The sequence below is a fragment of the Talpa occidentalis genome, unplaced genomic scaffold, assembly GCF_014898055.3.
Source record: "Talpa occidentalis isolate TD23 unplaced genomic scaffold, MPIMG_talOcc4v2.1 talOcc4.13, whole genome shotgun sequence".
Classification (NCBI taxonomy): domain Eukaryota; kingdom Metazoa; phylum Chordata; class Mammalia; order Eulipotyphla; family Talpidae; genus Talpa; species Talpa occidentalis.
Genome location: NW_023601322.1, coordinates 54,270,177 through 54,289,350, shown reverse-complemented (window position 1 = coordinate 54,289,350; position 19,174 = coordinate 54,270,177). Strand labels below are relative to the sequence as shown.

The 19,174-nt window shown below is 47.8% G+C and overlaps 1 protein-coding gene and 1 pseudogene across 1 annotated transcript in view; both read right to left on the bottom strand.

The window, feature by feature from the left end:
• Nucleotides 1-465, bottom strand: part of LOC119242838 (class I histocompatibility antigen, Gogo-B*0201 alpha chain-like) — an 8,475-nt pseudogene extending 8,010 nt beyond the window's left edge.
• Nucleotides 466-1,280: 815 nt separating this feature from the next.
• Nucleotides 1,281-19,174, bottom strand: part of LOC119242837 (uncharacterized) — a 78,540-nt gene continuing 60,646 nt past the window's right edge. The window contains 7 exon segments of the mRNA XM_054693968.1: nt 1,281-1,467; nt 1,684-1,760; nt 2,368-2,574; nt 17,822-17,919; nt 18,031-18,145; nt 18,148-18,300; nt 18,855-19,138. Of these exon segments, the coding sequence (XP_054549943.1) occupies nt 1,281-1,467; nt 1,684-1,760; nt 2,368-2,574; nt 17,822-17,919; nt 18,031-18,145; nt 18,148-18,300; nt 18,855-19,138 (1,121 nt within the window).

Genomic DNA, 19,174 nt, shown 5'->3' with positions numbered 1-19,174 from the left:
AGCAGGCAGTTTTGGGGGGTCTGGGCTGCCCCTGTCCCTGTCCTGTAACACTACCTTGATCGTTACCCTGGGCTCCTCGAAGGTTATTGGGGTCGACGAGTCTGGGCCTCTTTGGTCCTCAGCCGCCAAACCCAACACCGCCAGTGGCAAGAGTTGCATGGGGCTGGAAGGACTGGCCCACCACAGCCAGGCATGGAGGGACAGTCACTTTTCCAGTGACCCTGGACATTGCAGATGGGGCACGGTCCTGGCAGGGGTTGGGGCATTGTCTGGACCAGTGGCTTCTTGGCCACACTTGAAGCAGGCTCCCAGCGGTGGTGGGTGGGGCCCATGGGGCCCATTGTTGTCCTCTGTCGGGCAGCAGGTGCTGCAGTGGTTGGAGGAGCAGGGCAGGTGGTCTCAAGGCAGCTACTAGGGCCTGAGCTTGAAGCTCAGCTTCTGGCGACTACTGGTCTCTCTATCCATCCCGTCCTGTTCCTCCTGGTTATGAAATACTTTAAAGGTCATATTCAGCAGATCGGGGAGAGAGGTCCAGGGTTCCCTCCTCTGGCCCTGGGGCCTCTGGAGGCTCTGCCCACACAGCCCCACACCCCTCTCCTGGTCCTGTACCTGCTCAGCTCTCCCCAACCATTCCACACCCCACCCCTCAACCGCTCTGCTCCCTTCCAGGTGCTTCACCAGTTTCGTTGCCCGCCTGGCCCTTCACCTGCTCTGCTCCAAGGACATCAGTGCTCCAGGGACATCTGTGCTGCCCAGACTTCTGTGCTGCAGTCCTGTGAGTCTCATGCTGTTCCTGGCCCCTCTGACTGGGCCCAGCCCCTGAGCCTCTCCAGAGCCTCAACCTTCCCTGGTGTACTCCTGTTCACCATGGCCACTGAGTGGTTGTGCTTTGGGGGTGGGTGTCTTCTGCCAGGTATGGCGCTATTTTTAATCTTTGTTGCTCTCCAGTTCCAATGCTGCACAACATTCCAGGATAATTTCTAATACTCTATCTCTGGCCCTGATGATTGCTGAAGGGGCCACTGCACTGGAAGGCCAGCCACGTCTTGGGGGAGGTCTTAGGGTGGTGCTGGAGGGCTGGGGAATCTGGACTGATTGTTTTGGCCCTGCTTTCCTGGTCCCTCTCCAGCTGGGGGCCTGTCTCAGTGGTGCTGCTGTGCTCCCCAGCGTCCTCCAGCTGGAGGACTGACACCGAGGTGCTGCTGTGCTCCCGGTGTCCTCCTGCTGGGGTCCAGCCACAGAGGTGCTGGTGTCCCCCCAGGCGTCCTCCAGCTCTGGGCCTAGCACAGAGGGTCTGCCTTCGGGGTGTCCTCTAGCAGGGGGCCTGGCCCTGTGGCGGTGGTGTGCTCCTGGGTGTCCTCCAGCTCAGGGACCTGGCGGAGATGACCCTGTTGCCTGGGGTGGCATCCTTCCCCTCTTTTGGACTTTCGCAGGATACCGGCCTTCGGGCATTCCCCAAAACCTCGGCTGCGGAGGGGGGCAGGTGGGCACTGGGTGCTTTCGCAGGATAACTGGCTTGGGGTTCCCCGAAACCTCGGGTCACCAGGCTCCCGGAAGGTGACGCACTTCGGCACCTGGAAGGTGACGCGCCTGGGCTGCTCCTCCCCTTCCTCCTCATAGTCCTCCTCCTCTGCCTGCTTCCTGGAGCAGAGGATCAGGTAGGTGGCCATGACTTCGTCGTACTTGTTAGCATCAATGGCCTCCCGAATTTCCTGCCTCTGGTAGCGCAGGCGCTCCATAGCTTTGGTTATGGCCGGGTCCTAGGGGCTGAGCGACGGCTCACTGAAGGGCAGGAGTCCCTGCTCGTTCCTGCTACCCAGGCGTGCTGCTGGATGCTCTCCAGGGGCGGCGCCTCCAGGGGTCCCGTGCCATCATTTGGCCAGCAGGTCCCCGCCCTGGACCGTGAGGTAGGAGGTCAGGTGGTCGTTCCCGCCCAGGACCCGCTCCCTGATAGCGTGAGGCTGGGCCCCTGAAGGGCAGTGTGCCGGTCACCATTTGGTAGGGCATGATGCCCAGGCTCCACACATGCACCTTGGGGTCGCTGTACCGCTGGCCAAGGTAGACCTCGGGGGCCCTGTGTTCTGGGCGACAGCAGCACGTGCTCAGCGCCCGGTTGAAGCCCTGGACGCTGAGCCCGAAGTCTGCCAGCTTGACTTTTCCCTCTCGGGTCAGCACAATGTTCTCGGGGCCTCACATCCCGGTGTGCAATGCCTTTGGCATGGCAGTGTCTGAGGGCCGCGAGGATCTGCTGAAAGAGCGGGCGGGCCTCGCTCTCGTCCAGGCGCCCACGCTCGCTCAGGAAGTCCTGCAGGTCTTCCCCTGCACGTACTCCATGACGAGCTGCAGCTCCTGCCCGGTGTCCACCACCTGGAAGAGCTCCATGATGTTCGGGTGATAAAGGGCCTTCATGCACCCCATCTCGTGGGCCAGGAGCTGGAGGTCAAGCAGCACGGACTTCCGGACGCCCCTGATGTGCACCTTCATGTCTGTGAGCTCGTGCAGCACCAGCATAACCTTGGTGTGGGTGTCCCGCCCCAGTGCCTGCAGTGCCTGGTAGCTTTTTGATTTATGTCCCTGAGGAGTGAGGCGATTGCACATAGCGCCTATGCACTTGGACTATGCAGACTACACTAAGCAGCCCTGACTGTGCTCACAGCCCTTGCGCTACCTCCGCTGACAACTGACTCTCCTACAATATTAACAAATGTACTAGTACTAATAGTACTCAAGTATTCACTAAACCTCACTAAACACTGACAATGCTAACTTAACTCAACCAGCAATACTAACTTCACTCACCTTACTAGCAATACTAACTGCACTAAAAATAAATGAAAATACACAATCAAACAAATTACAAATGATATAAAAATGTAAAAATATGGTAACAATAAACCAATTTCAAACTGTCCACTAAATTGAAGAATAAAACAGAACAACAACAGAGACCAATAGAATAAACAACAGAACAAGCCACAATTAGAAAATAAAAACTGGAAAAAACAAGCAAACAAACAAAAAAAACTAGAGAAACGACAAAGGGGAAGAAAGAACAAACAAAAACAAGAACAGAAGGGAAAATGGGGAGATCACTCAAAAAATAAAATCAAAAAACTAAAAACTGACATAAAAGAATAAAGAAAAAAGCCAATAACAAAACAATAAAGGAAATAAAAAAACAAGGAAATAAAGAAAAAAGAAAAAGTAGAAAAAGCAAATAAAAAAAAGCAATAGAAAAAAAAAAAAAAATCAAGGAAAATAATGGAAAAAACAAAGAAAGAAAAATAAAGTAACTAAAATAAACAGCCTAAACATAACTAAATAAAGTAAAGCAATAAATAAACCAAAAGAAAACCAAATACCCCAAAACACGCTCTCACTCTCTCTGTCGTGGTCCGGAGTGCACAGGTCACTGTCCAAAGCTTCCCGGCTCCTGAGGACACAGGCACAGTCCGGGCGGGCCTGATGTAGGCGGGGCCGGTGCCATCACAATGGCTCTTTGTGGCGTCAGAGCTACAGGCCACAGCCATTGGCAGAGGGAACCCCCAGCGGTTTCTCAGCCTTAAGGAAGAAGCTGCCGCTTAACGACAACCCTTGGAATGCCCGAGAGGCCCTTTCATTTGTCCTGAGCAATCCCGTCCTGGGTTTTGGCTTTTCCAGGCGTCCCCATCCTGGCCCTGCCTTGTGCAGATGCTTTACTGTCGCGCTCACACTGTGCAGAGAACAGCAAACAGGGGCGCAGGCGGTTGGGCGCGGGCTGGGGAGCTGTCCACAGCCTCTGCCGCGCCCGTGAGGGTCCCACGTGGCGCGCAGACCCCTCCTGCCCAGCCCGCTGCTCCCCTCAGCAGTGCATTTCAGTCAGTCTGCCTGTTCTGTTCCCGGCTCTGTCTCTGGTGAATCCTCTCACCCTCCCGCGCATCTGGCCTGTACCCCGGTGCTTGTATAAATAAAATCTTTAAAAAAAAATTAAAAAAAAAAAAAGGCACAGTTACTACTGTTGGAGTGAACTAGTAAGGTTTAAATTCTAAAATTTTCAAGAGGTAATTTCAGATTTCTTTTTCAGCCTGTCTTTCTTTTTGGGGGCTATAATTGTCATGGAGTCTAGTTTAGTAGAAAAATAACATTAAATAATAATACTATATACACAATAGTTCCTTTGGAAGAACAAACTACAAATACAATAGGTCATAACAATACCAATGTGCTTTAAAAACTAAAAAAAATGTTAGGTAATTCAGAACACTTCGTTTTTAGGTTGCTTTTAACACTTTTGCCAACAATGATTTAATAGTGATAAATATCAGGAAGTATAAGTATCATTGTTTTAATTCTATATATATTACATATATCAATATGTGCACTTACAAATACATTAATAAGTATCTGAGGAAGGAGATTAGAGAAGAGAGGTTAATCATTTTTCCAAGGTTACCTATATATGATATTCACTCAAAAGAAACAATGACTAATAATTGAGAAACTACACTGTACTTTTGTAGAATTGATAGTGTTCTAGTGATCAGGATATAGAGAGAATGTTGTGATAAAACTGACTTTTCAGTGACAGGGAAAAAGCACATAAAAAAGTTTCAAAAAATCCAACAGAGAAATAACAAATGGTTATAGGATCTGTAAAAAGGATCGAAACATACCAATTGAATTTTCAATACCATTTAGGATAACATCAAAATATGAAACCCTTAAGGATATTTTTAATAAAATGTATGTATCTGTAAAGCTATGAAAACATTATTCTTTAATGGAAATTCTAAGACTTCAATAAATGACAATATGAACTCTGTTTACAGACCAGGATGCATACAGCAAAGTTTGGGAGAAAGCACAATTGCAGAGGGGATCACAGAGAGGCAGAAATGACAGAATCACCCTGCAGTAAGAAAAAGGAGGTCAGTGTTTCATGTGGACAAAGGAGAAGAATTGCGAGATAAGGTCAAAAATATTCACAGAAACTAGTCACTCAGAACTTCATGCCAATTGTGAAAATGGAGAGAGGTGTTGGAGAGTGAGAGTGAATGAATAGTTTGTGTTTGAGAAAAATCTCTTTGCATTGGGAAACTAGATTGTAGGAGAACAAGAATGCAACAGGGAAAACAACAAGAAACTTGAAACTTAGTAGACAAAGAGAGAGGGTGGGTCAGAGTGGTACTTGCTTAGGATTTAACTAATAGGGCTGATTTGGATGGATATAGAAAGTGAGGGAAAGACAGAAATTAAAGATGCTGCCAAACTTTCTATCCTGAGCAACTTGTAGATGTAATTGCTATTTGCTTTTTTTTTTTTTTAAGTTTTATTTTTATTTCCTGAATTCAGAGAACAAAGAGTAGAGGTTTGGGTAGATAGAAGATTGGTGTAGTTGAAGAGGTTAGGTTCCATCTTCTTTTATAAGAAATCACACCACTCTATCTAACAAAGATTTATTGATATATAATGTTGTGGGGAAGAATCAAGGTGTAGGCCCTGTTGCAGGGGTGAAAGAATTCACCAGAGACAGATGAGAACAGACCAGGTGAATTAATTGAAACACACTGCTAAAAGAAGCAGAGGCGAAATAGGAGGGGTGTTCTGTTCAGAGTTTGGGTCCCTAGTCTCTATTTATACTCTAGACACCATTGACTGGTTAGGGTGACTAGTCTTGGGTGTGTCCTGACTGATGATCTGAATCAGCATAGAGGGTCATCAGTTCTGGGCTTCACCAGCTTAAGGTCCATTTCCATGGCAGTCCCATCCACTCCCTTTATCATTCCAGCCTCCCATACTTGCCTGCTGGGTAACAAGTGGGGTCTTGGTTTTCAAATTCTTAATGATACTTTGACAGGCCAGAGGTGCAGGGTGAAAAATTTCACCAGAGGCAGACTGGAGAACAGAAAAGGCACATTTGTTCAAATACACTGCTAAGAGAAGCAGCAGGGGAGACAGGAAAGATCTGCAAGTGAAGAAAGATTGGGGTCCCTTTTATAACTGGTTTTGTCAGTTTTGCTTTGGGGAGTAAGTTTTGGGCTGGTTAGTGCAGGGGTGTCTGATCCTGGGGGTTGATCTTTGACCCAGAATGTGTCCTGGCCTTGCCTCCACATTCCTGGTCAAAGGGATCCATCTTACGGTTTGGACCCAGAGCAGCCTTATCAGTTCTCTCTGTGTTCAAGCCTCCCAAACCTTCCTGCTGGGCAAGGTGGGGTTTAATTTTAACCTTATTTAACGCTACCCCACCAGATACCATTTGGTTTCTGTTTTCCTGCCACAGTGGATACTTCCTATATGCGATTTACATTCCCTCTTCCTGGTCTTCACCTGTCTGCATCCGTTAAATTGGAAGTCTCTACTGACAGAAACAATTCAAAGCATGCACTTTATGACTTAACACTCTTATATCAATAAGTGTCAAATAAATTACCAAAAAGAGAAGCCCAAATCCCCAAAGGCTAAACACGGAAGCAATTCTACAATTTCTTAAGAGAGAATTTCTGAGAATTAAATTTGTAAATATGGTGAATCAAAAGCAGCAAAAGGGGTTGAATAGGGTTGCTTTATGTTTTATTGCTAATTCCCTGTCAAAGCCATATGTTTAATTACCAAATATTAGAACATGTGCCCATCAAATTTTAGCGGGGAAGGAAGTCCTGAGCTAATTCCATACAGGCTTTGTGGCCTCCACCCCCACTCCAGACCAAAGCCATCAGGACACTGGGAAAGACAAATCCCATCACCACCAAAAGAGTTGCTGGGACCTGAGGGTGGAGTTAAGCATCCAGGTTTGATATAAAACCAGACACATGGGTCTTGGGGGCCCCCTTCTTGGCTTCACGGCTCTTGGCTCGCGGCTACATCTCAGAGTACCATTGGGTTTCCAGGTCGGCGGAACGGGTAGGACGCATTTAAGACTTTATTTCCCTATTTTCTGCCTGAGTTGTACATTTCCTAATTTCCCCTTTCCTCAGAGTGCACTCATCCCTCTTGTGGACCTGACTCAGTATGTTCCTGACTACACTGAGCGGGATGAGGAGAGAGCTACTGCATGGGGATTTACTGAGTTTGACCCCAGCTCCACCTGGAGAGTAACCCCCATGGGATGATACTCCTCCAGAAGGCCCTGGTATATCCAGTGCTAAAACATCTTCATGGAGGATCTCACTATGGAGAGATGCCTTATTAGAAACAGTGTGCCCATATTTGAAGGACCCATATTTACATAAAATAGCACACCTGGGGCTGTCAACTATGTGCCAGGAATAACCCAAGACTGACCCCACCCTAAAGCCGTTGGGTTCAATATCGGGCAAGTGCCCTTTTGAGGACTGGCAGGTGGACTTTACACAAATACTTAGAAAAACAGGCAGTTTCAAATACATACTGGATTTTTGGACATGTTCTCCAGATGGGTGGAAGCTTTTCCCACAAAGACGGAGAAAGCTTCCAAGGTGGCAAAAGAGCTGCTGAAGGAGATAATCCCTCGCTTTGGGTTGCCCAACTCCATCCAGAGTGATAATGGGCCAACATTCATCTCTGACTTTACTCATGCAGTAAGCACTGTGTTACAGATCAGCTGGAATTTGCATGCTGCATGGAGACCACAAAAATGAACCACACCTTAAAGAAAACCTTGGCAAAACTGTGCCAAGAAACACACCTTCATTGGGACCAAGTACTATCCCTTGCCCTCCTCCAGATAAGAGTGGCACCTAGAAGGGCTACAATTAAACCCCTTTGAAACTGTGTTTGGAAGACCTTTCCAGGCCTCAGTTCAGAAAGGCGGTCCAGAAATAGCACAAGATTGCCGCATCATACAATATGCAAAACATATCCAAGAGGTTCTGGCAGTAATTCACAACTTTGCAAACTTGAGGATCTCTATGCCTCCTGATCAACCATTGTATCCCTTCAGACCTGGAGAGCAGGTCTTACTCAAGACTTGGCAGAGTGTGGATGCCAAAAACCAGCTGTCAGAAAAATGCACTGGTCCACATGATGTTTTGCTGAGCATACATACTTCTTTGAAACTTGCAGGCTTAAAACCCTGGGTACATCATTCCAGAGTTAAGCAAGCACCAGAAGGAACTGACCCAGAGACAAAGTCCCACTGGTCTTGTGAACCCATTGAGGACTTGAGATGTTTATTTAAGAAAAAGACAAAAACTTGAATGTTACTGACTTCTTTTCCAGTTATTGTTGCAGGATGTCCAAAGATTCACTTTTCTGGATTTTTTTTTTTTAAGATTTCTTTATTTATTTATACAAGCACTGGGTACAGTTAGAAGTGCGGGAGGGTAAGAGAATTCACCAGAGCCAGAGCGGGGAACAGAACAGGCAGACTGACGAAATACACTGCTGAGGGGTGCAGGGGGTGAGGCAGGAGAGGTCTGTCGTGCCATGTGGGACCCTCGCCAGTGGCCAGGGATTGAACCGGCACTGCAGAGGCTGCGGGCAGCCCCACAGTCCAGCGCTCAACCGCTGTGCCACCAGGGGAGGCCCGGATTCACTTTTCTGAAGAAACCCTAAGATGACTAACATGCTCAAACCAATCTTCTTCCTTTCAAAATTTAGGAGATGTGAAATAACATCTAGAATCACGCATATGCTGGCAGTATTTTTTTTTTTTTTTACACAGAAAGGCTTTCAATCTTGATTTTGGTATTTCCTTTTAACTCTTTTTTTTTTTTTTTAACTTCAAGGTTTATTTTTTTCTTTGTTTTGTTACTTTGGCCTGTGAGTGAAACTGCAGTTGTATAAGATACCCCATGCATGATAAATCGTTACTAAAGAGCTCTTTGTGTCTATATGTTGTATGTCTGTATGTCCTTTCCTTGTGTCCTTGTCTTGGCCTCTAGTGGTTGACAAATTGGTATGCATAGTGCCAATAGACAGTGAAAAAAAAAAGTCTCCAGTTATGAGGAAAAGCTAAAGGTTATGGCTTGATTGCCAACATTGTAATACTGAACTAAGCCGGTGCCTTCATAGAGATTGAATATTGTTGTTTCTGCTGCTTTCTGATATTTATGGCAAAGCTTCCCAGAAATCTAAATTCAAGTACAAATTTGGTAGCCTGTCTTTTGGCCGATGCAAGGAAAGTTTGTGGAACCTCAGTAGAGCTCCTGAGACACTCCACATTTCCTCCCTTTCCTCCTGGGAAAGGTATTAGATGAATTTGTCCTATTTGGCTCACCTAGTAGAGAAAACTAGAAGGGAAGCATTGTCACTTGGGAAAACGGGTATCACCTTGACCTGATTATGTATGTAAATTGTCAATGGTGATTGTCGCCTTGTAATATTGTATACTTCAATTGTTTATCGACAGAAATTGTTTCTGGAGAAAATAGGGGTAAAAGGCCTCAACAGATTCCTATTGATGGAATTGTTGAGGGTAAAAATTTCCTACAAAGGACTGAATAGATCTGGAGACTCACCTGATTTTCACTAAGTTTTGACATAATACTGGTAATTTTTTTTTTTTTTGCCTTTCATTCTGAATCCACAAAAATTTTCTTGTTTTGACTGACCAGGACATGCAGCGATGTTGAATTTTTTCTTTTTTCAGCAGAGCTAACTTGTGTTCACATTTTCTCTCCCCTTCATACCAACACAGCATAAAAATAGTGGTAGCAATTTTTTTACTACTTATCTCAGAGACTGTTTTTGCATAACTTCCATAGGGATTTGGTCTGCTTAAGCTAAAAAAATTGGACATGAGTTTCATTGTGTGGCTTTGAGTGGAGTTCTTCCAGGAAGTTGAAGCAGAGCTGAACCAAGAAGAGCAGAACCTGTTGCTTTGTTCATAGTGTTCCAGAGACCTCCAAAGAAGGTGAGGAAGCTTGCCTCCATTGGCAGGACTGGACAACCTGGCAAATAAAAAAGTTCTGGTACCCTCAAGAAGAGGAAAGCCCAGGTGGAGTCTGATGAGACCAACTTTGTTCCTGAAGCCTACATGGACCAAATGTCAAGAGTTCACTCTGATCCTATATGGAGTATTCCAAAATCCAGCTAAAATTGCTGTTTAGTTATTTTGTCCTATGATTTTATGCAAAAATAGGTAATATGGCTTACAAGTAGATTTAGTTTGCGAACTTTTGCTATGTCGTCAAAAGAATTTGGGCTCAAGGTTGAGAGAATATGGTTTTTACATAAGTTGAACCAATTTTAAGATTTTTTCTTGTGATTTTGACATATTTGCTGTCTTGTTTTGGCTAATGCCTCCAGATTTTTTTTTTGTTTTTTGTTTTGGCTTGCACTGATGAACTTTTTTTCTAGGAATGGAGGACTTTTGCTTTCCACAATGGACTATACCTGGAAAGACTGGTTTTCTTTCACACTTGAACCTTGAAAATTTTCATCTGAGACTGTATCCCAGCATCCATATATTTGATCTTCATCACCATGGAAATGGTGCAAAAAGTGAATGGGGGAAATTGCTAGGGGGAAAGGATGTCCTGAGCTAATTCCATACAGGCTTTGTGGACTCCACCCCCACTCCAGTCAAAGCCATGAAGACACTGGGAACTACAAATCCCATCTTCACCCAAGGGAGGGTTGCTGGGACCTGAGGGTGGAGTTAAGCAGCCAGGTTTGGTATAAAACCAGACACGTGGGCCTTGGCGGGCGGAGGGGGTGGTGGGGAGTCCCTTGTCTTCATGGCTCTTGGCTCACCGCCAGCTCTCAGTGTGCCATTGGGATTCCAGGTCAGTGGAGATGAGTAGGACGCGTTTAAGACTTTATCTCCCTCTTTTCTCCTGAGTTGTACATTTCCTCATTTCCCCTTCCCTTGTAAATAAACCCTTTATTAACCTTTGTGTGTGCCTGCAGTGGAGTATTAATAAGTCCCTTTTAAGCTCCCAGGTGAGGACCCACAGTCAGGCAACCCGTTTTATTTTGGGGCTGCCCTGTAACACTTTCACTTTTCAGATTACAGGCCATTGATCTGAGAAAATGGGGGGCATCGCACCCTGAAGGGCCTGTTTCCCCATCTCATCTCCAGCTGGCCTCGTTATAATCAGTCACACACAGACAGTCACAGCAAACAGCCATCAGAACAGCCTGTCACAGCTGGTGCTCCTGGTATTCATTACGTTCAGCCTCCAGTACTGGTTATCAGTCCCCGGCCTCACCCAGACACTACACTGCCACAGTCAGTTTGCATGAATTCATCAGGAACAGAAATTATTATGCAGACTTTTTAATCTTGCTTTGTCAGACCTTCATTCAGGAACCCTCAGACTGAGAGCTCCTAACAGCCAGGAGTCAGGGCTCAGGACGACGCCAAGTTCTCACCACCAGAATTGGCCTGCGGTACCTGTATCATTGGGAAAATTCCTCTTGAGGCTCCCATGACATTTGAAGTTTCTGGACCTGCCAAGGGGTTGCCTTCTTTACCCTCATGACAGACCCTTGTACCCGTTAAATAGATGCCAGTTTATTGTTGTCTTGCAGCCTCTGAGATCAGTCTGGTTTCTGGAAACACAACATTCCAGACAAAGCCTTGGTAAAATATCCGTATTTCCAATTGTCTATTAAAGAGAAGGGGAAAAAGAACTTTACTGGATTTATGCAAACTTTTTTTTAACGATTTATTTACGCATAGAAGAGCTGGGGTATAGGCCAGAGGTGGTGGGAGGCTGGTGAGAGGATTCACCAGAGACAGAGTGGGAAACAGAACAGGCAGAGCTGCTACTGAAATACACTGCTGAGGGGAGCAGCAGGCAAGTAGGGAGAGGTCTGCTGCACCATGTGGGCAGCTCCCTGGCAGGGGATCCATCTCAGGCCATCACGGTGTCTCTTCCAGGTGTTTCCTTCCACGTCTCTTAAGTTCTTGGTTCAAGTCCAAAGCCAAGAAGCAAGGGGCCTTCTCCGCACATCTCTCTCCTGTGCATCTCCGGGTGCTCTCTGCACTGACAAACCTTTATGTTCCAAGAAAACAGCCCACCAGAACAGCCCATCACAGCTGACACTCCTGGCGTCCGTCCTGTTCAGCACCAGAACTTGCCATCAACCTCCTGGGTATCCTGCCCCTGGTACATCAGAGGGTGTCAGTGTCTGGCAATCTTTGGGTCATCAGCAGGGCAGGATCTCAGTTTAAAACAAGAGCTTTAGTTCAAAGAAAACAGATCATGAGTCATGTAGCATGTGCGTGCAGCCTGTGTGTTTGCAGGTTCCTGTACTAGCTATGGGCCCTTCCTCCCTGGCACCCTCTCAGAAGGACAGAGCTGAGGTAGAGGACAGGGCACTGTCTGTGGTTCTCACCCATGTGCTCAATTGTAACCACTCAGGCTCAGGGAACAGCAATGAGGTTTCATTAACAAACAGGAGAGCAGGGAAATAAAGAGTTTCTAAGGGCTCAGTGGCAGCTGTTCACCCCAGATAGTGTCCGCAGTGTCCAATAGTCCCAAATTAAGGCTGCCGTGCAATGTGGTACAGTCCCGTCAGGGAGGGCCTGGAGGTGGAGCACAGCCACAAGGACTGGGCCAGGATCCAACTCACAGTGGCATCAGGAGGTGCTCATAGGGGGTGCTCCCCTCTGAGGTGACACCCCAACAGGCACAGCCACAGTCTGAATGCCAGGCTGGACTAGAAGGAGGCAATAGCAGTGGGAGGTGGTGCCAGACAGACAGCAGCATGACAGGTCTCAAAGGGGAACTTGCTGCTGTAGCCCCAGTGGGCTGCATGCCCTGGGGTGGTGTGCGGGGGACAGAGAGCCTCTACTGCCAGATTGGCTGTGGCCTTTGTCCCTGACACTAACGGGGGCTGGTGGTGAAGTGCCCACCTACTGTCACCCTCTGCCATTCCCTCTGCTGGTTGCAGTGGACACAGCTGTCACGGTGGCCTGGGCCCTGTCCTCAAGCAGCAGCTTCCTGGAGACTGCCAGGGCGGGTGGGGTCCATTCAAGCCCAGTTGAGGCCCCCACAGCTCTCATTCCCTAGCCCATGAGGTGGCCTCAGCAAAGCTGTCCTGTGGCACCCACTGCAGGGCGCCTTGGTGCTGCCCAGAAACAGCTCCTCTGGGGGCAGGGGAGGGGAAGCCTACGCCCTAGGGGCTCCTGTGCTTAACCCTGGCTTGCTCTGGGGGAGGGGCCCTCTGAAGGCTGCCTGCCACTGGCAGGAAACCCCCCCCCGCCACCACCTCTAGAGCTGTGCCCACCAACACCCATCCCCACACACAGGGTGCCAGGGCAGGAAATCACCACTGCTGCTGCCAGCCCTTTCAGACTCCTGCTCCCACTGGCCTCTGGCTGTGCCCACTGGGGCAGCCGCACCAACAAAGCCCGCATGTCCCACCACTCAGGGGGCAGGACAGAGCTGGGTAATCCACAGGGGTCTGGAGTCAGTGTCACACACTATACTATTATATACAAACATACACACATTCACACATATCTATTATTGCCTTTAGTAAATTTTACTTGAAAAAATTGCATCATAAATTTGTATCAAATGAGTGAGAAATCTATCCAGGGATAGTAGCAGGTCCTCCGCATCTCTACTTCACATGCTTCACAGTCTGAAATGTTGGATGGCATCCTCACCCCTTTCTTACAACCCAGATGTTACATTAGGATATGCTGTAAAGTCCACCTCTAAATATAACCAGATCTAATGACTTCCTGTTATTTTCCTGATCACACCCCATAAAGGTACCAAATTTTCCATCCTAGAATCCGTGCTAGTTTCCTACATTTATCTTCCCACCTCTCACCTTCACCTCTTGATTCTGCACAGCAGCCAGACTGAGGCTTCTAAAGAGAAGTTGCACCATGTCTGCCCAGAAAGGTCTGTTAATCCCACATCTTACTCAGAGAAAAGATGATGAATTCCAAACCAATCTTCAGTGACAAGCCCAAATATTTGGCAATTATTTCCTTTTATAGAAAAGTGTAGGTTTTTCACCTTGAAACATAGCAAAAGCCCAGTGTATCAGTTTAGTGAAAAATCCAGCAGCCAACTATACTACGTGGCCGTCAAGTTTCCCTTTGAAAATACATTTAGATTCACATAATTTTAAGCTTATTACATAAAGGTTTTAAATAAAAACCATCAAAATCTTTAGCTAAATAATCCCACATCTGGACTGAATCATGGTAGTACGGACGTATTTTAAAATTCCAGCTTATTTATTCATCAGTAACATGTAACATTTGACAATGATCAGAGTAGAAGCTTCCTGTGTGTAGGGAGATGACAGTGTCATCACACCTGCTAGGCAGTGGGTCACTTGCACAGTCATTACTGGATTCTATCAGACCTGCTGTCATGCTGAGGCTTCCCCGTGAGCAAAGTATGACAAGTGCTCACTGCCGGGCCAGCAGGGAAGATGGAGCTCACTCCTGACACCAGGCACCACCTGAATCATGTGTTTGTGTTTCCTTGTCATGGCGCTGAGCCTTGGTGTTATTAAACACAATGAGATTTTCTTAATGAACGTGGTGGATTAACACAAAAGGACTTTACCTGGTCCCCTCAATCATTTACTTTCTCTCCACCTTTTTAAAAATTAGTGTTGAGACAATATGAGTTACACATTCACTGGCTGGAAAGACACAGTCACCTCTTAGGTCACCCCTGGTGTTTATGCAGGAGGTTGGTTTCTCTTGGTCTCTCAGCATGACCATCTCTCAGCAGGGCCCTCAATGTGGAGTTTCAAATGCTACCAAATCTCCCGGCTGGATGTAGATTATTTTCCCTCATTAAAAATATTTAATAGGGCCTCCCCAGTGGTGCAGTGGTTGAGCACAGGGTTGGGAAGGTGCCTGCAGCCTCTGCAGCGCCAGTTGGATCCCCGGCTGCTCCCCCGCCACCAGAGGAGGGTCCTACATGGCATGCAGACCTCTCCTGCCGCCCGCTGCTCCCCTCAGCAGGGTACTTCGGTCTTTCTGCCTGCTCTGCTCTCCCCTCTGGCTCTGGTGAATTCTCTCACCCTCCCGCACTTCTGATTATATCCAGTGCTTGTATAAATAAATAAATAAATAAATCTTTTAAAAAAATATTAATAATTGGGAAATAATCTGCTCAACCTCTGTAGCCTCTCCATGGAATAACTTTTCATTTTGGCCATTCCCTGCTGGCTGCTGTGCTTTTCTTCTGACTCCTTCTTCACATATCTGTGGGCCTTTCCCTTGAAAGGAGTAAGAATTTTTAAATGAGCCTCCAATCCAATCCCGCAGTGTAAAATATTGCCCAGAGTTATAGTCAAAGAAGAGGTGAAGGTGTGTATGTTGAGCTGAGCCATTAATAAATGGCCTTAAGATTTCAAGATACAGGGCCTCGTGGCACAAGGAGTTAAGCACCGCGCTATGAAGCTATCCGTAGCCTCTGCAGCACTAGTTCGATCCCTGGCCAGCCAGGGAGAAACCCACATGGTGAGGCAGACCTCTCCTGTCTTGCCTGCTGCTCCCCTCAGCAGTGGATTTCAGTCAGTCTGCCTGTTCTGTTCCCCGCTGTGTCTGGTGAATCTTCTCACACCCCGCATCTCGGGCCTGTACCCCAACTCTTGTATGCATAAATAAATAAATATTTTTAAAAAAAGATTTGATGATACAAAAGTCATCATCATGCACAGAAATTGTCCAGATATTGACCAAGATGTAGCACCTAAATAAGCCAGCTTGTGGACCATACACTAATAACGAGTTGAATCTAGCCATTTGGGAACTCTCCTATGTTGTCATATAATTTGCTGTATCCTCTCAGCTTTAGCAAGAACAGTGAGATGGTCAGAATACTTAATCCATGGTAATGACGTAACAGTAAACAATTTCTTGCAAGTTTGATTCTTTAAAAATTGTGGGTGTCAGGCCTCTCTGGTGGCCTAGGGGTTAAGCCTCAGCACTACCACCGAGAAGGCCCAGTGCAACAGCCTGAGTGGATCCTGGCCCAGGGAGCTGACCCACATGGCGCAGCAGACCTCCTCATCTTGCCCACTACTCCCATTAGCAATGTGTTTCAGTATATCCGCCTATTCTGCTTCCTACTCTGTCTCTGGTGGATTCTCTTACCATTTCCCTCCGCGCCCACCCCCCACCCCCTGTACCGCTGGCCTTCACCCCAGCACTTCTACCCAAAAATTAAAAAAAAAAAAAAAACCTTTAAAAAAATTGTGAATGTTTCATTCAGGAATTATAGATAAATAATAACTCATTGTTGCAAAAAGAAAATAAAGGTTACAGGCACCAAGATTTGTTATATCAGGAGAATAACAATTTGTTGGAAGATGTTACCTTCTGGCCATGTGGGGGATATATAAGTGGCGTAAAAAAGTCATAACCTGCAGCATCAAGTACAAGATCCATCTCAGACCCAGCAAACAGCAGAGGCTGGGGACCCAGTGGTGGTGCAGGTGCAACAAGAGAAAATGGGGGACTCAGTCAGCAGCAGTCAGGCTTTGTCGTCAAATGAGTCTGATGCCAAACTAGAGAGGGTCCGTCCACCACCCAGCGCTGTTGGGCCAGGAAGCCTGGGCTGGTCTGCAGCCCTGGTCAGCAATAGGCGAAGCCTGGTGGGGCTCAAGGGTTACTTTTAAAGTTTGGCTTAATCTGGCCCTTCGTTTGCTTTCTCCCCATCCATACATGAGGATTTCTCTATCTTTTTGATGTACCCCTCTTCCATCCATGTTGCCGCAGTGGCATGAGTTATGTTTTCTGACCGTGGATGCTATTTCATTATATAGGGACATACATCACCTGTATATGTACATACATGTATACATGTAATCCCAGCTTCTTCTTGATTTCCCACCTGTCTGGGGCATTCAGGTGGTGTCCATAGCTTGGCTACTGTAAATAGTGCTGCAGTGGTGACGGGAGTGCAGGTCCCTTCACAGGAGTGTATTTATCCTCTGTAAGTAGATCCTCAGTGTAGAATTGCTGGGTCCAATTGCTGGGTCCACCTTCACTCTTTTAAGAAACCTCAGTACTGTTTCCATAAGGGCTGGCTCAGTCTATATCCAAAAACAATGCAGGACTGTCCCCTTTTTCCCATATCCTTGCCAGCACTTGAGTTTCTAGTCTTTTGGTTATGGGCCGTTCTCACCGGTGTAAAGCGTTTTAAACCAGGGGATCATAAAGGCACAAAATGTGGGCAAAAAGAAATCCTGTAACACTCAGGCCAACACAAGGCTGTCTCTCACTGTGAAAGAAAATAATGATGAAGAAATTCAGGTGAATGACCTGAGTGTTAACATTATCAATGGTCCACTGCATTCTCAAGATATCCCCCTGAAAGCATCCCCATCACCTGTGCCAGCCTCTCTGCCTCAACCCCCACCCCCACTGCAGTCCTCCAGGATCTCACCTTTAGGGGCTGACATACACTTCAGAGCCCTGGGCACTGCCACTGCCCAGGGGAGAACACAACAAAACTTGGTCAGAGATGAGACCACAGGAGGAACTGATGAGTGTAACTTCCCCATGGGCTCCATCTACACTGTCCCCATGGGCTCAGGGATCAAACTCCTATCCATGCTCACCTGGAGCCTGAGTGTAGCTTCCTCCCTGTCCACTTGTGAGAAGAAACATCATGTGATACCAGGGAGCAGTCAGTTCAGAAGCCTAAAGGAATCTTCAAATCCTGCAGAACAGGGAAGTTTCCAGAACTGTGAGTAAAGACCCAGGTCAGGACTTGGAAAATGAAGAAAGGAGGTGAGGGGGACTGGACCAAATACCCTCTGGGCAACACATATGTTTGGATGGTTCTTCCCATTAACCAGTAAAGGCAACCAGTATTGCCTTGAAAGCCCCCTAGGCCACCAGAGAAACTTGAAAGCCCCCAGGGGACAAGATCCCCCACTCCCTTCCCTACCTGAGCGTTTCTTCCTCCACCACTCCTCCTACCTGAGCTGCAGCCACCGCAGCTCCAGTGAGCACAGCTCCAAGGAGAGCCAGGCCAGCAGTGATGCCCGTGGTAGAGATGGAGGACTGAGGAGGGGACTCTGGAAAGGAAGGGAAGGGGAGACCCTGAGCCCCAGGCCTCATCTGAAAGAGTCCAGAAGGGCCCCTGATTTCTCTGAGCAAAATCTCAGTGCCCACATGATTCTCCTCACCCCATCTCAGGACTTGGGGCTCCAGTAGCCCCTCATGCTGCACATGGCACGTGTATCTCTGATCCTCTCCAGAAGACACCACCTCAGCCACCCACCTCTGGAAGGTTCTGTCCTCCCCCCACCATGCCTGGTCTCCACCAGCTCTGTGTCCTGGGTCAGGTCCTCACCATCTTGCTTCCAGGTCAGGGTGATGTCCGCAGGGTAGAAGCCCAGGACCCAGCTCTTCAGGGTGACATCATGGTCAGAGGTGGGGTGGAGGGTCATGTGTGTCTTGGGGGATCTGAGAAGGGTCAAAAATTTACACTTTGGATTTTTCCTTCCTGGACACTGAAGCAGCCTCACTGACCATCCTCAGAATGAACATGACAATTGGTTTGGAGGGAGGAAGCACAAAACCCAGAAACCAGCCTAGTCTGGGATAATCAGGCGAGAGCCCAGGGTAGGAGGATGCAGGTCTCCAAGAACACAGGCTTTTGCTCCTGACCCGAGTGGAGGGTGAATGACACAGAAAGGCAAGAGTAAGATCTCCAGAAATGTTCTCAGACCAAAAACAAGACCTTGAAAGAGAATCTTAGGTTCCCAGGATGGCTGCGGGGTCAACAGGATCAGGGAAGAGTTATTTCAGGATGGCCTCCCCTCCCTCAGGAGAGACTGGATTCCTTGACTGTCCAGGAAAGTGGTGTCTTCTGGGCGAGTCTCTCTCTAGCACAGAACATGACACCCAGGGGGACTCTCCCTCTCTGCCCAGAAAGCAGCTGCTGTTCTGCCCATTATTCCATTTCCCCGTGGGGGCCAGGAGAGGGGAGGTCCGAGGCCTCGTAGACCCTCTTACCTGTGCGCTGCAGCACCTCCTTCCCCATCTCCAGGAGTCTGCGGAGCCGCGGGAAGCACCTGCTCTGCACACTGTGCCTGACGCGCTCGACCCTCCCCGCCGCCTCCCACGCGCGCTGGGTGATCTGAGCCCCCGAATCCCCGGGGGTCCAGGAGCGCAGGTCCTCGCTCAGGGAGATGGAATCCGCGCCGTCGTAGGCGAACTGGTCATACCCGCCGAGGAGGCTCAGGTCTGGCCCCACTTCACAGTCAAACATCCTCTGCAGGGTGTAAGACCCTGAAACCCACCCTTCCGGTCAACCCCGAGGTCACC